Source organism: Nomascus leucogenys, unplaced genomic scaffold, assembly GCF_006542625.1.
Source record: "Nomascus leucogenys isolate Asia unplaced genomic scaffold, Asia_NLE_v1 Super-Scaffold_258, whole genome shotgun sequence".
Lineage (NCBI taxonomy): Eukaryota > Metazoa > Chordata > Mammalia > Primates > Hylobatidae > Nomascus > Nomascus leucogenys.
Genome location: NW_022095769.1, coordinates 4,845,561 through 4,866,212, shown reverse-complemented (window position 1 = coordinate 4,866,212; position 20,652 = coordinate 4,845,561). Strand labels below are relative to the sequence as shown.

The 20,652-nt window shown below is 39.7% G+C and overlaps 1 protein-coding gene across 1 annotated transcript in view; it reads right to left on the bottom strand.

The window, feature by feature from the left end:
* Nucleotides 1-20,652, bottom strand: part of AATF (apoptosis antagonizing transcription factor) — a 112,196-nt gene that overhangs the window by 26,108 nt on the left and 65,436 nt on the right. The window contains exons 9-10 of the mRNA XM_003278386.3: nucleotides 11,208-11,275; nucleotides 9,265-9,345 (exon numbers count right to left, since the gene is read on the bottom strand). Coding sequence (XP_003278434.1) covers nucleotides 9,265-9,345; nucleotides 11,208-11,275 — 149 coding nt within the window. The remainder of the gene's footprint in view (nucleotides 1-9,264; nucleotides 9,346-11,207; nucleotides 11,276-20,652) is intronic.

The following is a 20,652-nucleotide window of genomic DNA, read 5'->3' as shown; positions in this document are numbered from 1 at the left end:
GGTACTATGGAAGTTTAAGTTATATCACCTACATTTCCCACCAAATGGAAAAAAAAAATATTTTGTATGATGTGTTTGAGATGCTCTAGAAAATACATGACCTTATAGAGACCAAATCATACCAAAGATAATTCAAAGGGGTATCCTTTTCTACTCATTATAATGTGCCCTCTCTATATACATAAAATAAAATTCTAACCCAAAAAACTCTACTAGGGCAAAACACTATCCATAAAACAAAATGTGGTATTTTCATGTATTTAATACATAATATTTTAAAGTTTTAGGAACATTTTTACACATATCAAATAATTTATTTGTTATATCACCCACAGCTCAGCCTCCCAAAGGTAATTCTTTATTTCAACAAATGAATTTTACAAGAATAATACTGATAAGATTTTCCCTATTATACAAGTAATAGTGGCAGGGTGTGGTGGCTCACGCCTGTAATCCCAGCACTTTGGGAGGCTGAGGTAGAAGGATTGCTTGAGGCTAGGAGTTCAAAACCAGCCTGGACAACATAGTAAGACACTGTCTATACCCCCACACCAACCCAGAAAAAAAGTAATACAAAAGATATAAAATACAGAAAATTAAAAAAAAAAAAACCACACAGAAAACACATACAGTTGGCCTGGTGCAGTGGCTCATGCCTATAACCTGAGCACTTTGAAAGGCCAGGCAGAAGATCACCTGAGCCCAGGAGTTCAAGACCAGCCTGGGCAACACAGCAAGACCCTGTCTCTACAAGAAGTAAAAAAAACTGGCCAGGCACGGTGGCTCACGCCTGTAATCCCAGTGCTTCGGGAGGCCGAGGGGAGCAGATCGCCTGAGGTCAGGAGTTCAAGACCAACCTGGCCAACATGTTGAAACCCCATCTCTACTAAAAATACAAAAATTAGCCGGGTGTGGTGGCACATGCCTGTAATCCCAGTAAATAGGGAGGCTGAGGCAGGAGAAACCCTTGAACCCGGGAGATGGAAGATTCAGTGAATCGAGATAATGCCACTGCACTCCAGCCTGGGCAACAGAGAGAGATTTTCTTTCAAAAATAAAACAAACAAACAAAAACCAAAAAGTAAAAAAACTGGCTGGGTGCAGTGGCTCACGCCTGTAATCCCAATGCTTTAGAAGCCTGAGGTGGGTGGATCACCTGAGGTCAGGAGTTTAAGACCAGCCTGGCCAACACGGCAAAACCCTGTCTCTACTAAAAATACAAAAATTGGCCAGGCGTGGTGGTGTGTGCCTGTAATCCCAGCTACTTGGGAGGCTGAGGGAGGAGAATTGCTTGAACCCAGGAGGCAGATGGTGCAGTGAGCTGAGATCAGGCCACTGCACTCCAGCCTGGGTGACAGAGCAAGACTCTGTCTCAAAAAAATAAATAAGTAAAATAAAAAAGTAAGAAAACTAGCCAGGCATGGTGGCATGTGCCTGTAGTCCCAGCTACTCGGGAGGCTGAGGTGGAAGGATTGCTTAAGCCTAGGAGGTTGAGACTGCAGTGAGCCCTCCAGTCTGGGCTTTGTAGCTCAGGCTGGAGTGCAGTGGTGTGATCATGGCTCACTACAGAGTATGAGCTTATCTAAAAAACAAAAACAAAAACAAATCCCACACACAATCCTTCTACCTATAGACAATTGTTATGTTTGTTTCACATAATGATCGTTTTATATACATATATATATTCATACAATTTTGAATGAATTATTTTCTCACCTAGCCTTATAAGCAATGTCCCATAAACAATTTATAAATAGCTGCATATAACCGTAGGAACAGAAGTACCATATTTTCATATTTTTGAACACATACATTGCTTCTAATTCTTCACTTTTTGTTGTTGTTGTTGAGACAGGCTCTCACTGTCACCCAGGCTGGAATGCAGTGGTGCTATCTCGGCTCACTGCAACCTCTGACTCGCAGGTTCAGGCCATCCTCCCACCTCAGCCTCCTGAGTAGCTGGAACTACAGGAGTGTACCACCATGCCCAGCTAATATGTGTATTTTTAGTAGAGATGGGGTTTCACCATGTTGCCCAGGCTGGTCTAGAACTCTTGGACTCAAGTGATCCACCTGTGTTGGCCTCCAAAAGTGCTGGGATTACAGGCGTGAGCCACCACACCCAGTCTAATTCTTCACTTTTTATAAAATGAAAAAAGGCCTCTATGTAGGCCTTTTTTTGTTGGTGATGTTTTATTTTGTTTTTTGAGATAGGGTCTTGCTTTGTTGCTCAGGCTGGAGTGCAGCAATCATGGCTCACTATAGCTTTGACCTGCCGGGCTCAAGCCACCCCCCCACCTCTGCCTCCCGGTCCTGACCACCACCAAGGAGCTAGGACTAGAGGTGTGTGCCACCATGCCTGGCTAATTTTTAAAAATTTTTTTTTTTTTTTGTAGAGAGAGGGTCTTGCTATATTGTCCAGGATGGTCTCAAATTCCTAAACTCAAGTGATCCTCCCACCTCAGCCTCCCAAAGTGCTGGAATTACAAGCATAAGCCACTGAGCCTGGCCAATACATAACTCTTAGATGTGAAATTGCTGAGTTGAAAGGTATGTATATGTAAACTTGACAGTCAGAATGCCATCCCAAAAGTTATGTCAATGTATGAGCATAAATATTTATATGACCTTTTTATTTAAATATAAACCAAAAATACTGTTAATTAAATATATCTTTTAATGTCCTTAGGCCTCACTAAACTTCAGTGTCCATCTGAAAGTATGATTACTATTCTTGGCTGTGTCCACAGATGGGTTTAATTCACTTTCTGGACAAAGACTATCAACTGTACCCTACAGTTGTGTTATGCAATACAGTAGCTACTAGCCACACGTGGCTACTGTGCATTTGAAATGGGGCTAGTCTGAATTGAGATGTACTGTAATTAAGTATAATATATAAACCAGATTTTGAAGGCTTGGGACAAAAAAATATATATATCACTAATAATTCTTAAAATAGTAAATTGTTGAAATAATATTTTTATATATTGGGTTAAATGAAATGTTATTAAAATTAAGTTCACCTTTTTCTTTTTACTTTTTCAGTGTGGCTACTAGAACATTTAAAATTGCATATATAATACGTATTAATATTTTTATTAGATGGTACTGCTCTGTAGAATATTTTTACATTTAATACAACATAGTTAATAACTATTAACTACATGATGAAATACAGGCTTTAGGAAGAAATCAGATTAAAGACCATTTAGTAATCTGTACTTAGCATCTAATTTCAGTGCTACTGAAAATGGGTGTATGTTTTAATATTAAATCACCTTTTACCAACCATACTAAGAAAAGATAAATATTATTTTGTTGTGGAGGAACAGACCAACACAGTAAGACATCATATTATTAAAGGCTTGGGAGTTTGATCCATTTACATTATGATTTCTGATTAAATAATAACTAAATTCACTTATATGTAATGCTGAGTAGAATGCTGATAATCAATAATTATAATTACTGTATTTCCAAAAACCAAAATATTTGTTTTTTTAAAAAACGTTATTTTCTAGCATCCAATTAGCAAGTCTGACCAGGCTGTATCATTTAAGCTAATGAAGTGTTATTATTTAAACTGTTTCCAGAAGGTAATGTTAATCTTTGCTACAACATTCCTGGAAGTCTTACATATACAACCCTATCACAAACAAGGAGCGAAAAGTGCTCAATGGTGGGACTTAGTAATCAGTGATGACAGCTGGCATACACTGTCTGCTCTTGAAGTCTAACTCAAGAAAGTTGTTTATAATATTCTCATCTAGCCTGGGGGGCCACTTGGTTTAACCCCTTAGGAAAGGATGCTAAGGTAGCCAAGACGTCATTCTGGTGCCTGTATAGGGTTGGTCCTGCCAGTGAAACAACTTAATATCCAGAGATTAGAAGAACAGGCTCTGGAATCAGACCAATTAGTTCAAATCCCAGTTTGCTATTTACTAACTACGTAACACTGGGGATGTTACTTCACATGAATTAGCTCATTTAATCTGCAAAACAACCTATGAAATGTCACTTCTATGATTATACTCCTTTCGCAGATGAGGAAATTGAAGCACAGAGATGTAAGGTAATTTGTCCAAAGTCTCAAAGCCGGGAAATGGAAAAGTCAACTTTCAAACCTAGGTTTGGCTCCAGATCTTATGCTCTTTCTGCCTCTGCATGTAAACTGCTTAACAGTGCCTGACCTGGGATTTCTGGAGATGTTAGTTGTTACGCTATTGCTATGAGTAAAGACTACTCTCTGATTCTGACCACATCCTCACATTTATGGTCTCAAGATGAGCCAGGTGAGTATAGATGGCAAAACCAAAACCAATTCAACACACATGAACTTATATTAAAAACTTTTTGTTCTGTAATAACTTTAGGCTTCTGAGACCCCACATTACACCTTGCTGTGATGTCTCCTTAGTCTCCTGCAATCTGTGACAGTTCCTCAGTCCTTGTTTTATCATTACTTTGACACTTGATGAGTACTGGTCATTTATTTGGTAGAGTGTCTCACAATGTGGATTTGTATGCTATTTTATGATGAGATTAAGGTTAGGCATTTTTTGGTAAGAATACCACAGAAAATATGTTGTATCTTTCTACTGAAGACACAGGGGGTGTAGATATGTCTTTTTACTGGTGCTTCATCTTGAACACTTGGTTAAGATGGCATCTGCTAGATTATTGCAAAGCCACTATGTTTCACTTTGTAACGGACAAATATCTTGGAGGAGATACTTAGAGACCAAATAAATAGTTTCTCCTCAAATTTTTGCCCATTGATTTTAGCATCTATTGTGGACCTTGCCTGCAAAAATTATTACTGTGGGGTTTCCCTGGTGGTGGTTTTCTATTTCTCTCATTCCCTTTACAACTGGATTCCAAAAGGCTTTTATGAGACAAACCAATCAAGATAGTAAAAGTTTACACAGAAATTCTAGAGGCCTTTCAAGTATGGAAAGTTTTAGTTTGCGGTTTCTGGAATTCTTCAGTAACCGAAGGCATTTCATGTGAAGAAATGTGATCACAAATGAAACGATGCTACCCTTTGTGATTTCTCTGAGGCACCAGATGCTCCTGACCCCTTACTAAACACTCCTGTATTCACCGCTGTCGTAACCTCCTCCTGCCCTCCTCCCTCAATGGCCACTGTTCCTCAGCATTCTTTATGGGCTCCTCTTACCCTATCTCATGTATGTTGACATTTTTCAGGATTCTACTCTTGTCACTCTGTATTCTTGTCACACCATACCCTCCCTGGGTAAATAGCAATTAAGCTGTTGCCAAACTATCAACTAATAAATACCTATATCATCCTCACGAATGAAAAATATCTCAACTTGGATTTCTGAAGGTTGTGTAAAACTTCAACATATTCAGAAACTGAATCCACTCCCTCCCTCAAAAAACAACAACAAAAGATGTTCTTGCAGCCTCTCTCTTATACATATCAGTGATTACTACCAAGACCTATCTAGTTCCCGGAAACCCTGGGAGTCATTCCAACCTTCTCACTTTCCTTTACCTCTTCATGTGTGGCTACTCTTAAGTAAGAACTACTCACCTGTATAAATGTCTCTTGATCCGTCATCTCCTATTCCTTCCAGGCCTTGCTGTCATAACTTTCTAGTCCTTTACAGAAAATCTCCTACAATTATCTTTTTTTTTTTGAGACGGGGTCTCGCTCTGTCACTCAGGCTGGAGTGCGGAGGCATGATCTCTGCTCACTGAAACCTCTGCCTCCCTGGTTCAAACGATTCTCCTGCCTCAGCCTCCCAAGTAGCTGGGACTACAGGCACACGCTACCATACCTAGCTAATTTTTGTATTTTTAGTAGAGACGGGGTTTCACCATGTTGGCCAGGCTGGTCTCAAACTCCTGACCTCAAACCATCCACCTGCTCAGCCTCCCAAAGTGCTGCGATTATAGGCGTGAGCCACTGCGCCCAGCCAATTATCTTTCTAAAATGTGAATGTGATGACAATATTCCTCTGCCTAAAATCTTTCAATGACTCACTACAGTCTACAGAATAAAGTCCAAAATTCTTAACGTGGCCATGATCTAGCACTCACCCATGCATGCAGCCTTATCTCCTGCCATTCTCTCATATTCACTTTTGGTGCCTGTATAGGCCAGTTGGTCCTGCCAGTAAAACAACTCAACAGCCAGAGGTTAGAAGAACAGGCTCTGGAATCAGACCAATTAGTTCAAATTCCAGTTTGCTACAAAAGTCTGTGCCAAAACAAATTAATTACAGTTCCCAAAATGGGCCCCAGACTCTCTCAAGCTTACAAACCTTTTTGCACACATTCTCTTTGCTTTTCACTGGGCAAACACCTACTAATCTCTCAAGGCTCAGTGAGGAAGTCGTCTTGTGCAAGTCTTCCTGAGCAGTCTGCATCCCTCGAGGTGGAGCAGGATTATGTCTACTGCTGCACCTCCCACACAGCACTCAGTCGGCTAGGGTCTGCCATCCTCTCCAGACTAGTTGGCTCTCTGATTCTGTGGGCTCAGCATCCACAGATTTAATCAACCATGGATCAAAAATACTTAAGACATAAATGACTGTGTCTATATTGAATATGTCCCAATTTTTTTTCTTGTTATTATTCTAAACAGTGTAGTGTAACAATTATTTACATGGCACTCATATTGAACTAGGCATTATAAGTAATCTAGAGACGATTTAAAGTATAGGGAGGATGTGTGTAGTTTATATGCAAATACTATGCCATTTTATATAAGGAACTTGAGCATTGTGGATTTTGGTATCTGCAGGGGTGGGGGTGTGGGACTGTTTGTGCGTCCTGGAACCAATCCTCCAGATAGCACAGATGACTGTGTATGCTCCCTGAGGGCAGACTGGGTCTTAACTACCACCTAATGACCATCTTCTTAGAAGGTGAAGGACACTAAAACCACTTATTATGTTTTCATGTTTAACCCTGTTTAAAAAGAATGCCTCTTGCCAGAATGAGATTTTACTGCCTCTGGATATGAGAATGTGGGGATCTCCACTGCTATCAAAATGCTGCAAAAGCAAAGGTATCTAATTGCATTGACACATACCTGTAATGAACAGTTTAATGAAGCTAGTTGAATTCATTAATATAAAAAGCAGTTGCCATTAAAACAAAATCCTGGTTTTTTCCTTTCAAACTGATATATCGAACATTTTTGAATGCCTACTATGTACCAGATATTTACCCATGATTTCATTTAATTCCCATACCAAATCCCCAAAGCAGGGATTATTACCTCCACTTAGTAAATGAGAAAAGTGAGGCCCAGAGAATAAAGAACAACCAAAATCATATCACCAGACAGAGCCAGGGTTTGAATGCAAGTCTTGTGATTTGAAATCCTAAGCTCTTCCTTCTAGAGAAATTTATGTCCTCATAAAATTACAATTTTAAAAGTACAGTATTGGAGAAAAATTTGATCCCAAAAACAAAAAATAAGATAATCATTCAGCCTAGTCACCTATGAAGTACTATTAGTAACATTCTTCTTTAAATCCTTGAAGGGGGCTGGGGGGAGACGAGTATGGAAGAGACGTGTCAGTAAACAAATAAATGAACACTAGGAAAAGAGACTGACCCAACCTTGGAATACTAATAGCAATAATAATGACAGTAATAATGGCAACAAACACTTATACAGTGCTTACTATGTACCTGGCACCATTCTAAGAGCCATACATACCCTATTCATTTAATCGTCACGGCAACCATTCAAGGCTGATATATTATCATATCCATTTTACAGATGAAGAAACTAGCACAGAGTTTAAGGGTCTTGCCCAAAGTAACTACTAATCAATGTTAAAGCTGGGATTCAAACTCAGGCAGTCTGGGTCTTAAGTCCATGCTCTTCACCTCTAAAAATGAACCTAGAGAACTATGAAGGTTCGGAAATTTCAAGATATAAAAAGAGGTAAACAAATTATAACAATTTAACCTGAGATTTTAAAAAAGCGACCCTAAATCAAAGGATGATACTTTGCAAAGCCGATGATGTGTACTTCTGTAAAGTTAAAGAAAAATCAGCATTTCCTGATGAGTTGTGTTAAATACTAAAACAAGTTCATTAAAGTGATTGAGAAATCTACTTCTCCGAAGATCTTTAAAAATCAGATAGACCCACACTTGTCTAAAGGGAATTTAATGATAGCCAGGTTCTAATAAGGATGTGGGTTTAACTACCTGCCTAAAACTATCCTAACACAAGTTTAAGATTTTCTCTCAGTGTGCAGCTGAATTATAGGTAGTTTGACACTGAGACTTTGTGTGATGACACTGTGTTTCACACACACACACACACACACACACACACACACACACACACACACACACACGACAGTTACCAAGTCCAAAGGTATAACGAGGTGAGTGTCCACTCTTGCTCCTTCTTTTATCTGTACCCTTATAAAACTCCTTGAAGAGCTCACAGGGGAGGGTTTTCCTAAAGTCAGAAATTGCTCTATTTTCTCATAAACATTTTATTTCTCTTCTCATTTAATAACTTTGTTAACATTCCCTGTAGTCCTTCACTTATATCTTTTTAGCATGCTGTGTGCACATATGACATCATAAAAATGGACCAATAAGACAAGAACATTTTTATATTTATTATTATTATTTTTTTTTTAGATGGAGTCTCACTCTGTCACCCAGGCTGGAGTGCAGTGGCATGATCTTGGCTCACTGCAGCCTCCGCCTCCTGGGTTCAAGTGATTCTCCTGCCTCAGCCTCTTGAGTAGCTGGGACTATAGGCACCCGCCACCACACCCGGCTAATTTTTGTATTTTTAGTAGAGATGGGGTTTCACCATGTTGGCCAGGATGGTCTTGATCTTCTGACCTCAAGTGATCTGCCCACCTCAGCCTCCCAAAGTGCTGGGATTACAGGCGGGAGCCACCACGCCTGGCAATAACATTTTTATATTATTCTATAGAAATTAGTTGTTAAAATTAATATAATTTCAACTATCTTACTTTTGTTTTCTTATTTTTTCTCTTTCAAGGGAATGCATATATTATTTCACCCATCTATTCACAACAGCAGCACAAAAGTCAATGAAACTATATTTGCATTTTAGAATAAGAAAAACTGAGTTGCAACAAACCTTCAAATATTGTTCGTTTTTCTGATCCTTAAAAACAGAATCATCAGAAGAAAAAGAAAAATGACATAACAGCCAGAATGCAAGAGAAGAGATACATATACAGTATATGTTGACATTTTTTCCGAAAAGTAACTCACCGAAGTTTCCTGCCTTTGCTGGCTTTCCTATCTACTTTTTTGTGGATTTTGCTTCGTAACTTCTGGATTGCAAGCCACTGCCTGGAAAATTCACAAGCAATGTTATGCATCATCACTAACAGAAATAGTTATACATACTGACAAATTGGAATTATTCTAACAACTCTGCAGAAAGAAATCATCAACCTTCATCAAGTTCCTCAAGCTAGTTTGGGGCCAAACTGACTAATCAATTGAACAGGATTTGTGCAATGGTAAAAAACAAACGGCAGCTGGGAAATTCTACAGCAAATTTGGTTCACGATGCTCCTTAGTATTTGGAGTTGCTGTGACAAGCACTAAATCTACCAGTCTGCAGGCAAACTCATCACATTTAGTAGAGCTGCTTGGGTTTTCTTTTAATGTTTTAGCTATGCAGCATGTTCTGTTACTAATGTTGCAACTGCTGGTTGGTTTGAATGCATGAATTTTTAAAATCTAACTTTCCCTTTGGTAATCCTCCAGTGCTTTTTCTTGTGCTTTCCAATTTTTGCTAATTTTTAAATAATTACCCACTACTGATACTAGTTTTTAATTGTTTTACATTGTTTAAATTGTTTGTTTTAAATTGTTAATTTTCATTTCTTCTATAAATATTTCAGTACATGTTGCTATACAAGAGAAGAGATAAGGACTCTTCTCCTCTCAATATAATCTCAATACCATTACCACATCTAAAACAAAAAGTCAACAATAATTCTTTATTATCAAATATTCAGTCAGTCTTCACATTTCCTGGAATGTCTCAATTTTACAGTTGGCTTGTTTGGATCAGAATCCAAACAAGATTCACATATTCTGCAGTCATTTTATATAAGAAGGAATTAATTTTTCAATAAGGGATATTAGGCTAAGAAAATCTTCATAAATTGCTCATATGAACTAAAGTGAAAAAAAGAAAAAGAAGGAGAAACAGCAGCAGCAGCTAGTCATCCTACCTGATTTATACAACGAAAATTCAACACCAGAAAAAAAAATCTAGGGAAATCCAATTACTGTAATCTTAATATAATCTTAATTACCATAATCTATTTTATTGTAAAGTCAGATAAATGTATAATATAATCACCACTTAAATGCAATTTGCTCTATCACATTAAATTTATAGCGAACAGCTCTCTATAACATTCTAGAGATAAACGAAATATCAACATCCTACCCTAAAATTCAAATAATATTTTACTCAAATAAAATTATTTCATCAACACAAATTTTTCACTGCTTTCTCGAATGGCTGCTCTGCCTAGAATCCCATTCTGGCACTTGCGGCTTTTGTTTCCTTTCATGCTTTTGCAAATTATGGCTCATGGCTATTTAAATGTACACTATTCATTAGGTAGCACTCTAAATGCCCTTTTTATTTTCCAACCACAGGATGAAGCATACACACAAGGGCCTTCCTTCACTACTTTACATTCTGCCCTGACATCTGGGTAATGCTGCCACGTTCCATTTCTAATTGTGCTGAAGCTTTTACTGAAGGGGTGGAGGTCTAAATTAGGGCAGACTCTAACAAAGCAGATTCGACTGAGAGCAAGGAACCTGTTGTGCGCAGTGCCATGTTCTGACAGCTGAGAGCTCACATTTGGGTGGCTGCTTTGTATCCACTGGTCAACAGATTGATATGGATACAATCACAACGCAAACCAGGGAGCAAAGAGCATAAGAAAGACTGGAAAACAAACTCTAAAAACAAATACATAGGTGTTTTATAATTTCTTTACAAACTGCACTTTAGGCAATGGAGGGTAAACAATTAGTCACATTTTCTTTCTAGCTCTTATCTTGCTTAACTTCAATAATTATAGGACCAATCATTGCCCTGCAGGTAGAATTAAAGGGACTCAAGGGGAGAAACTATTACATAGGCTGCTTGCATGAACAGAAAGCTGTATCTAGATTACCTTCCCATGGCCACCTGATCGTTGGGATCCAAGGAGCTGGTCTTCCGTTCTATGAGTTCTCGAAGGAGCTAGGGGAAAAAGGAAAGCAACGAATTTATTTATCATCTTCCAGTACAACTGACTTTAAAAGGGCAGAGAAGGAATTCTGAATGGCATAGTGACAGCTCTAAAACTACAATCAATAAGGGACAACCCAATGGCAAGAGCATTACTGAATTCCCATTAACCCTTTCATAGTTATATATCTTTAAAAAGGTGGCTATAGCAGTAGCTGAGAACAGAAGTCCATTTGGAAGACTTATTGTACTGCAGTTCATTTCAAATAGATCAATGAGTGCAACATTCCCTTCATTATTTTTATGATTAGTTTTGTCCACTCCATTGATATCAATGGAGAATCTTTAAAAGGTCAGGTGGGAAGGGCCGTGTGGCAAAAAGGGAAATGCATCAGCTTCTCACCAACAGGATAATGGTGCAAGGTTAACTTGGGAACTATAACCTCCAACAGTCAGGAAGGTCTTCCTCAGGCAAAAAGACTTTACTGTATGTAATTAAAAGTGTGGGCATCATCCTCTTGTTTTCATAGCTGCTACTCTACCATGCTTGCTATTAAGTGATTTAGCCACACATGATACCAACACATTCATAGCCACACAAATTTTAAGAGGGAACCTAAAGAAAGTCATTTGTATACTGCAAATATACCACAGAGGATTAGTCTCTCATCCCATACAATTAACTCCATGGGAGTTATTCTAAATGACTCTCCCACTGTCATTTTAAGCCTGACTCCACTGCACCCAGTTGAAATCTACATCTGTACCTTTTGTACAGACTTAAGAATCTGCACTGAATCTTAAAGTCCTGGGTGAAGAGAAGCAATGGTTTTAAAAGTTAAACACTAAGGAAGAAAAACCCTAAATTATGATAATAGAACTACAAGTGCTATATGCAGAGAAAGAGAAACAGAGATTAAAATTCCAAAAATCTTCTGAGAGAAATTTAAGAGAAGACGCTAAGATAAACTAGTTCTGCTAATCATCTGTCAATAATCCAGGTTTGACCTTAAAACTTGTTTCTTCATAAAAATTAGCAATGATTTTGTAGGTGACGCACGGTGGCAATAGAGATGTTCCATCAAATCAAATAGCTGAAGCCTGTGGGCTTCAGTGGTTCAAATGAAGAAAGAGAAATAAATTCCTCTGAAAGAAGATCTCTTTCTAATTTCATGTTTATGTAAGTAGGCACTGGAAGAAGTAAAACAAATTTATTAAAAATATTCACTTCCAAAAGATGAATCTTTATTGCAAAAGGGAAAAGGATATCTCAATTGCAATTAGAAAACCTCCCATGATGTTTTTTCATTTGCTTATTTTGGACATTATTACCACAGCAATTATGTTTAAGAATGCAGGGACCAGAAGCCGCTGGTTTTATTATCACTAGAAAACAGCAAGCTATTTCTCTACCCTGTTTATCTGATTGATTCCCAACATCTTTCTGGCAGCCAATCTATCAGTTTATCTCTCCTACTTCATCACAGTCACTTCTGGCAGCTAAATACAAGATCCAAATCCAGTGTTACACAGACATACGACACAGTAAACCTGTGTAACACTGCTGCTGTGTAAACAGCTGCCCTTAAGGCTAAGCAGAAATGGGCTTCTGGTTCCTAGTCAATATTCTGTCAAAAGCAAGGAGTAGGGGGAGTGAGGGGGAGTGGTTAATAATAATACAGAAGAAGAAGTAAAAGAGAAAGAAAAATAAGAAGGAAGGAAAATAATGGAATAACTGCATTTCATTGCCCTTACCTCGTTCCAGCCATACAAAAGATTACAAGAACCATATTCCTGCTTTTCCTAATTTTCTCAGATGCCTTGAGACTGGGTAGTCAGGGTCACCGGGGAGCAAATGCTCATGGAAGGCTGCCCCAACACAACAGGGCGATCCTTGGGAAGAATATGCCCTTGCCGAAGGCTGGAAATGGAGCTCACGACTGCAGTGGTCTCTGTAATTCCAACACCAAGTGGGTGCAGCATTTACTTTCAAGCACTTTGTGTACTATACATATTTTGAGCTGCATTTTCGCACACAAGCGCTTTGCATGACTATTTTTACTCATTCATGACTTGGAAGATTGTTTTATTGGTCTATCTAGCTAGGTCTAGTTTATTCAGTCCAATATTTCAGAAGATTCTGTTGTGTCCACGGTAAGAAAAAGAAAGCAACAACAAAAAATACAGTTAAACAAATGGTTCCCGTGGCTATTACTATTTTCCCAAAGCTACCACTATCACTGGGTTTAAATTTAATTAGAAAATTGCCTTCAAAAAAGTCGCTAAAAAAAAAAAAAGATTTGAGGATATTGGCTGAAGAATTCAATTTTACTTTTGATTTTAATTTGTATAGCTTTAACTTTACAAACAAACCTTTCTACTAAAATTCAAGTTTCTGTTACAATTATTAGAGCTTTTTATTTCAACAATGATGATATAGTATTTGTAGTAATTTTCTATGTGATTTAGAAAATGGAGAGAGAGATAAAATGTTTTTGCTCTAGTCTGTTAAAATTCCTCCAGATAATCAATTCAGAAAGGCTTGATTATACCTCTAGTTCTAGGGGAAAATCATAGACACAGTTAGGTTTTCAGGTCGGCCACAGAAACCTATTTAACCCATACGAATATACATGAGGAACAGGACTAATAGTACTATTAAGCATCTGATCAACATTTATAATACTTTCACTAGAAAAAATGCATGCTAGAAACAGTTAAAAATGGCAGATTGAACACATTAGTTTATCTCTTCTCAACCCCTCTAAGAGACAGTTGAGGAATAAAATAAATATTAATACAAGAAAAAAGAGAAAGGGAGCGCTAATGCATGAATATTTTCATAAATTTTTCCGAGACAGTAAGGAGATGGAGAAGTTATCACCCAAATGCCCAGAGTGAATAAAGGTGAAGATGAAGCTAATTGTATTAGGCCGCAGAATTCCTGTGAGGATCAGCTCTCTGGCAGTTACCACGCAAGGTGGGAAAAAGGGAAGGAGCAGAACCACTTGGGCCTTCTCCATTATCCCACACAGCCAAGTGACGAAACCACCTCTACCACCCACCTCCTCTAGTGAGAGAAAAGAAATTTCATTCTTTGGAAAAACTGAACCACAGAAGCTCCAGAATAGAGGATACCAGGCAAAGAAGGCTGGAATGAGGTATAAGGGAAAAGCTCTATGTTAATCTCTGAAACCTCTCCCTTTCTCCCACCTTATTTGTAGAAAGCTAACAGCCCATTCTATAATTTCCTAGGCAGGAAAGCAGAGGAGTCTTTTCTGGAAGAAACTGACTGGCGTCTGCCCTCCCATACCCAAAATTAGATTTCAAAGTTGCTATGGTCTTCTGCATGTCTCCCAAAATCCATACGTTGAACACTTAATCCCCAGTGCAACAGTAGTGGAAGGAATGGCCTTTGGGAGGTGATTGAGTCACGCAGGCTCTGCCCTCGTGGATGGGATTAGGCGTCCCTCTACAAGGGCATGATGGAGGGAGTCTGTCCCTTTTGCCTTTCCACCTTCTGCCATGTGAATTCCCTCAGAAGAATTCAGCATCAAGGCACCATCTTGTAAGCAGACAGCAGCCCTCTCCAGACAACATAAACTGCCAGCTTCTTGTTCTTGGACTTTACAACCTCCAGAACTGTGAGAAATAAATTTCTGTTCTTTTAAAATTACCCAGTCTGTGGTATTTTACTATAGCAGCACAAACGAATAGATATATAGAAAACAAAGCAAACAAATACAAACTCTGACATCCAAGGCTACTCTAACAAAGAGGTCAGTTCACAGCATAATTATATTTAAAGAAGGCAAAAAGCTCTGCCCAGGTTTCAGAGATTCCAAATAATAAACTTTAATGCTTTACTCTTAAATATGAACAGACAGTTAAGGATCACCTGCATCTGAGGGAATCCTCATGCACAAACCAAACAAATAGAAAAGAGACTCAAGGAAGCAATGCAGAGAACAAAATAAATGCTTAAAAAGGAGGGAAAAAAAACCCCAAAACTTACAATGACTATCCCAGGAGTGGGTGAGGGCATACTTTGATAAGAGCAGGATGCTGTGAAAAAGACTAAAATGAGAAATTAAACACTAAACAGAAATTTTTTAAAAATCCAACAGAAGAACTTAAATGAATGAAAATCTCTGATATAAAACAAAAAGAAAGCCAAAAGGCAAAAAGATAATATTCCCTTGCTTATTTGCAAGACAAGACAAAAATTTAGAGGATAATCCAGAAAGTCAAACATCTAACTAACAAAGGCTGGGAGAAAATGTTTGAAGTAATACTGAAAATTTTCCCAAATCAAAGAAAGAACAGAAATACACCTGCAAAGACCTAGTGCAATGAATAAAAAAGAGCCTTTGTCGAGACACATCATCATGAAATGTAGAACACCAGAGGTAAAGAGAAGATCCTAAGCAGTTAAAGAAAAAACAGGTTACATATAAAGAGGGTGACCATATGTCCCAGTTTACCAAGCAAGTCCTGGTTTATACCTGTTGTCCTAATATGCTGTCAGGCTAGCACCTTACATGTCCCAGTTTTGATAATAAATTATACAGTCACCCTACATATTAAAGAATGGAAATCTGAATGGGAAAAGACATCTCAATAGCAAGAGCAGATAGGAGAGGACAGCAAGGTACCTTCGAAATTCTATGGAAAACGACTTCCAGACTCAAATTCCACATACAGCCGCCTTATTATTATTATTATTAAGACAGTCTTGCTCTGTCACCCAGGCTGGAGTGCAGTGGTGCAATCTCGGCTCATAGCAGCCTCTGCCTCCTCAGCCAAATTATTAACCAAGTATAATGAGAGTTACATAAATGCATTTTTCAAACACGTAAGGACTCAACAATTCACTTTTTGTGTACTCTTTCACAGGAAGATGTACTTCAGTAAATGAGTATACAAAAATCAAGACATAAGATATTAGGAAAGAGAGGTCTAACGGAAGAAACAAAGGCAAGTCCCAAGAATACAGCCAGCAGGCCTGGTGTGCAGCCACGCCAGAAGAGTCCAGAGAGCTCTAGGATGAGGTCTCCAAGAGGAAAAAGTAGAAGGGAGGTATAGAAGGATAGGTTATTTTATATATTCAAGGCATGTGGAATACATAGGGAAAAACAGCAATAGTTACATAGAAAACTAAGCAAATCTTTTAAAAACAGGCATTATGGCCGGGCGCGGTGGCTCACGCCTGTAATCCCAGCACTTTGGGAGGCCGAGGCGGGCGGATCACAAGGTCGGGAGATCGAGACCATCCTGGCTAAAACAGTGAAACCCCATCTCTACTAAAAATACAAAAAATTAGCCGGGTGTGGTGGCGGGCGCCTGTAGTCCCAGCTACTCGGGAGGCTGAGGCAGGAGAATGGCGTGAACCCGGGAGGCGGAGCTTGCAGTGAGCCAAGATTGTGCCACTGCACTCCAGCCTGGGCGACAGAGAGAGACTCTGTCTCGAAACAAACAAACAAACAAACAAAAATACAGGCATTATTAGCTCTAGGAAAAAACAAATTTGTAAGAAAAATGTAATCATAATATAGCGCTTGTTCCTATAGTTGGGATGTTTGTCCCCTCCAAACCTCATGCTGAAATTTGCTCTCAAAGTTGGAGGGGCCTAATGGAAAGTGTCTGGGCCATGGAGGTGGATCCCTCATGCATAGATGAAAGTCCTTCCTTGGTTGTGGGGAGTGAGTTCCCGCTCTATTAGAGCCCGGGAGCTGGCTATTGAAAAGAGCCTGGCATGCCTCAGTCCTCTAGCCTCCTCTCTTGCCACGTGATCTCTGCACATGCCAGCTCCCCTCTGCCTTCCTTCATGAACAGAAGCAGCCTGAGGCTTCCACTAGAAGCCCAATCTTTCCAGCAGCAGAAGAGTGAACCAAAGAAACCTTTTTTCCTCAAAAATTACCCACTCTCAGGTATTCCTTCATAGCAATGCAGAACAGACTAAGACATTTGAGAACAACATTTATTTAGTAATAATAATGTAAACACTGACTGACAGCCATCCTAGCAGGTATGATACATTCTCATTGCAGCTTTGATTTGCATTTCCCTAATGGCTAATGATGCAGAGCATCTTCCTGTGCTTACTGGCCATTTGTATATCTTCACTGGAGAAATGTCTATTTAGACCCTTTGCCCATTTTAAAATGAGGTTATTTGCCTTTTTGTTATTGAGCTGTAAGAGTTCTTTATATATTCTGGATACCAGTCCCTTATTCATTTTCCTTCTGTAATGTCTTTTCGCTTTCTTGATAGTATCATTTGAAGCAGAAAAGTTTTTAATTTTGATACAGTCCAATTTTTTCTTCTGTCATTTGTATTTTTGATTTGTATCTAAGAAACCATTGCCTAACCCAAGGTCATGAAGCTCTACTCCTACACTTTCTTCTAAAAGGTTTATAATTAATAGTGTAGCTCTTATATTTAGGTCTATGATCCATTTTGAGTTAATTTTTATATATAGTATAATATAGCGGTCCAACTTCATTCTTTCACATATGGATATCCAATTATACCATTTTTTGAAAAGACTACTTACCCTCCTGAGCTGTCTTGGCACCCTTGTTGAAAAACCAAGTAATTTTAAAAGCATTCTGGCTTTATGACCACATATTCCTTGGCTTTCTGAATTTGTGACCCAGAGTTATTGATTCCTACTTTTCAGGCTTCCACACTTCATAGCCATAGATGCTTGAGATGGAAAAAGCTTGGGGCAACCCTCTATCGAACTTACTTGGCCTAGCTGAGTCTGGGTTCCTCAAACTTCCTCACTGGGAGATACAAAAGCAGACTCAAAGGATTGGGTTTACGCTTCCTGTGAATTCCCTCTCTCTCCCACAAGACTTCTTAGTGAAAATGTATCTATTTTTGCTCTACCTCCTGCCTTACCTCCTTTTTTGGTTCTCAGCTCCCTAGTCTTTCAAATTATCCCCAAAAGGGCTGGGCGCGTTGGCTCACGCCTATAATCCTAGCACTCTGGGAGGCCAAGGCAGGCGGATCACTTGAGGCCAGAAGTTCGAGACCAGCCTGGCCAAGATGGTGAACCCCGTCTCTAGTAAAAATGCAAAAAAATTAACTAGGCATGGTGGCGCATGCCTGTAATCCCAGCTACTAGGGTGGCTGAGGCAGAAGAAATCGCTTGAACCCAGGAGATGGAAGTTGCAGTAAGCCAAGATTGCGCCATTGCACTCCAGCCTGAGCAACAGAGTAAGACTTCAACTTAAAAAGAAAAAAATTATCCCCAAAAGAAGTCTCTTGCAATTTTTATATACCATATTTGAGGCATACAAAAAATAAACTGCATATACTATAATTTCAAATAGTTGGGAAGGAATTACTATACATGCCTATAGTACAAAATTGGCACAAAATGACCCACTCCCCAACTATATGTTCCCACTCCACATTGCCCATTCACTCCTGAACCAACAACTCCACCACCTAATATTTCTGTTTCCATTATTCTATTCAAACAACCTGTGCTAAGGTCTCAAGATCTCCATGTCTAATGGGCATCTGGCACTACTCGTCCTATTAGACTTCTTGAAGCAGCAACTGACACTGGACGTTCTCACCTCACTGAAACACTCTTTTCTCGGTATCAGTGAGGCATCTCTCTGTCTTTACTCCACATTCAGCCAGCCCCTCTAGCCAGCCATTAAATACCGCCACTACTCATGACTCAGTTCCAATCTTTATTTTCTTTTCACTCCACAGGGTTTCCCCTAAGAACTTCCTTCTGTTCTCAAGGCTTCAACGACCTAAGAGTTACCCCTGGATATTCCTCTTCCCTTACACCCAATATCTCAACTATCTCAAGTCACGAATTTGTCCACTTTTCTCCAACTCCACTGCCTCCACCCAGTACAGGCTACTATCAGCTTCGTTCACCGTTTTTTTTTGAGGCAGAGTCTCACTCTGTTGCCCAGGCTGGAGTGCTGTGGTGCTATCTCTGCTCACTGCAACCTCCACCTCCTGGTTTCAAGCAATTCTCCTGCCTCAGCCTCCCGAGTAGCTGGGATTACAGGCGTGCACCACCACGCCGGGCTAATTTTTGTATAAATTTTTAGTAGAGGTGGGGTTTTTCCATGTTGGCCAGGCTGGTCTCGAACTCCTGAACTCAGGTAATCCACTTGTCTTGGCCTCCTGAAGTGCTGGGATTATAGGTGTAAGCCACCACACCCGGCCCTCATACATATTTTTTGAGTACACGGAGAAACAAGAATAAAACAGACATGGTCTCGCCTGAGGCAGTGTAATGATTTCCTCTCATTTACCCTTGTCCCTCCATTTTTGTCTCCTCATTGTACTCAGAGTAGTATTTTCAAAAAGCAAATGTGTCAGGACATTTAACAGGGTACCACTAGGGCCCTTGTTTACCTCTCCAACCTAAGCCACCTTCCACCTCTGTGCTGCAGTCCCACCAGGCTTCATTCTGTACATGAAATGCTCTGTGGGCCCTCACACCAGAGGCTGTTTCTGCATATGCACTGTGGGAACAGGCTTCCCTAGCCACTGACCTCCCACGCCTCCTCCTCTACTCATTTGTTAAATCTCCGCTTCATCATCTCTTCCTGAGGGAAACCTTTCTTAACCACAGCTGCACTCACACACAACGCACCATACCTTTGCTGTTCTTACTGTACACTGTACTCATGGACTCCTTGATAACGTCTAGCTCCTCCCCTTGCTGACTGTATGCTGTGTGAGAGCAGAGGCTCCATCTGAACACAATCACCACTCCATCCCCTTCAGGGGCCCCTTGAAAGAGCTCCATATATACACAGAGGGGAAAATAATAATAATAATTTTTTTTTTGAGATGGAGTCTTGCTCTGTCGCCCAGGCTGGAGTGCAGTGGTGCGATCTTGGCTCACTGCAAGCTCCGCCTCCTGGGTTCACGCCATTCTCCTGCCTCAGCCTCCCAAGTAGCTGGGACTACAGGCACCCGCCACCACACCTGGCTAATTTTGTTTTTGTATTTTTAGTAGGGACAGGGTTTCACCATGTTAGCCGGGATGGTCTCGAGCTCCTGACCTCGTGATCCGCCCGCCTCAGCCTCCCAAAGTGCTGGGATTACAGGTGTGAGCCACCGTGCCTGGCCAGAAAACAATTATTTCTGAGAGAAAACACCAAATCTGTGTTTGCTTTATCATTTCCCCCACCACACACATACCATTTCAGTGTTTTTACACAAAAGGAGTCAATATACAATAACCTGGCTCTAATCCAGGGCACCATTATCGACCTAGGAATAGAGAAACCTACCTGTTTTTTGTCAGTTGTTTTTGAACATATCTTTGTCATTGCCATTTTCAATGATACGACTTCCCCACACAATATTCTCCTTCTCACATGTCTTACATAGGCCAG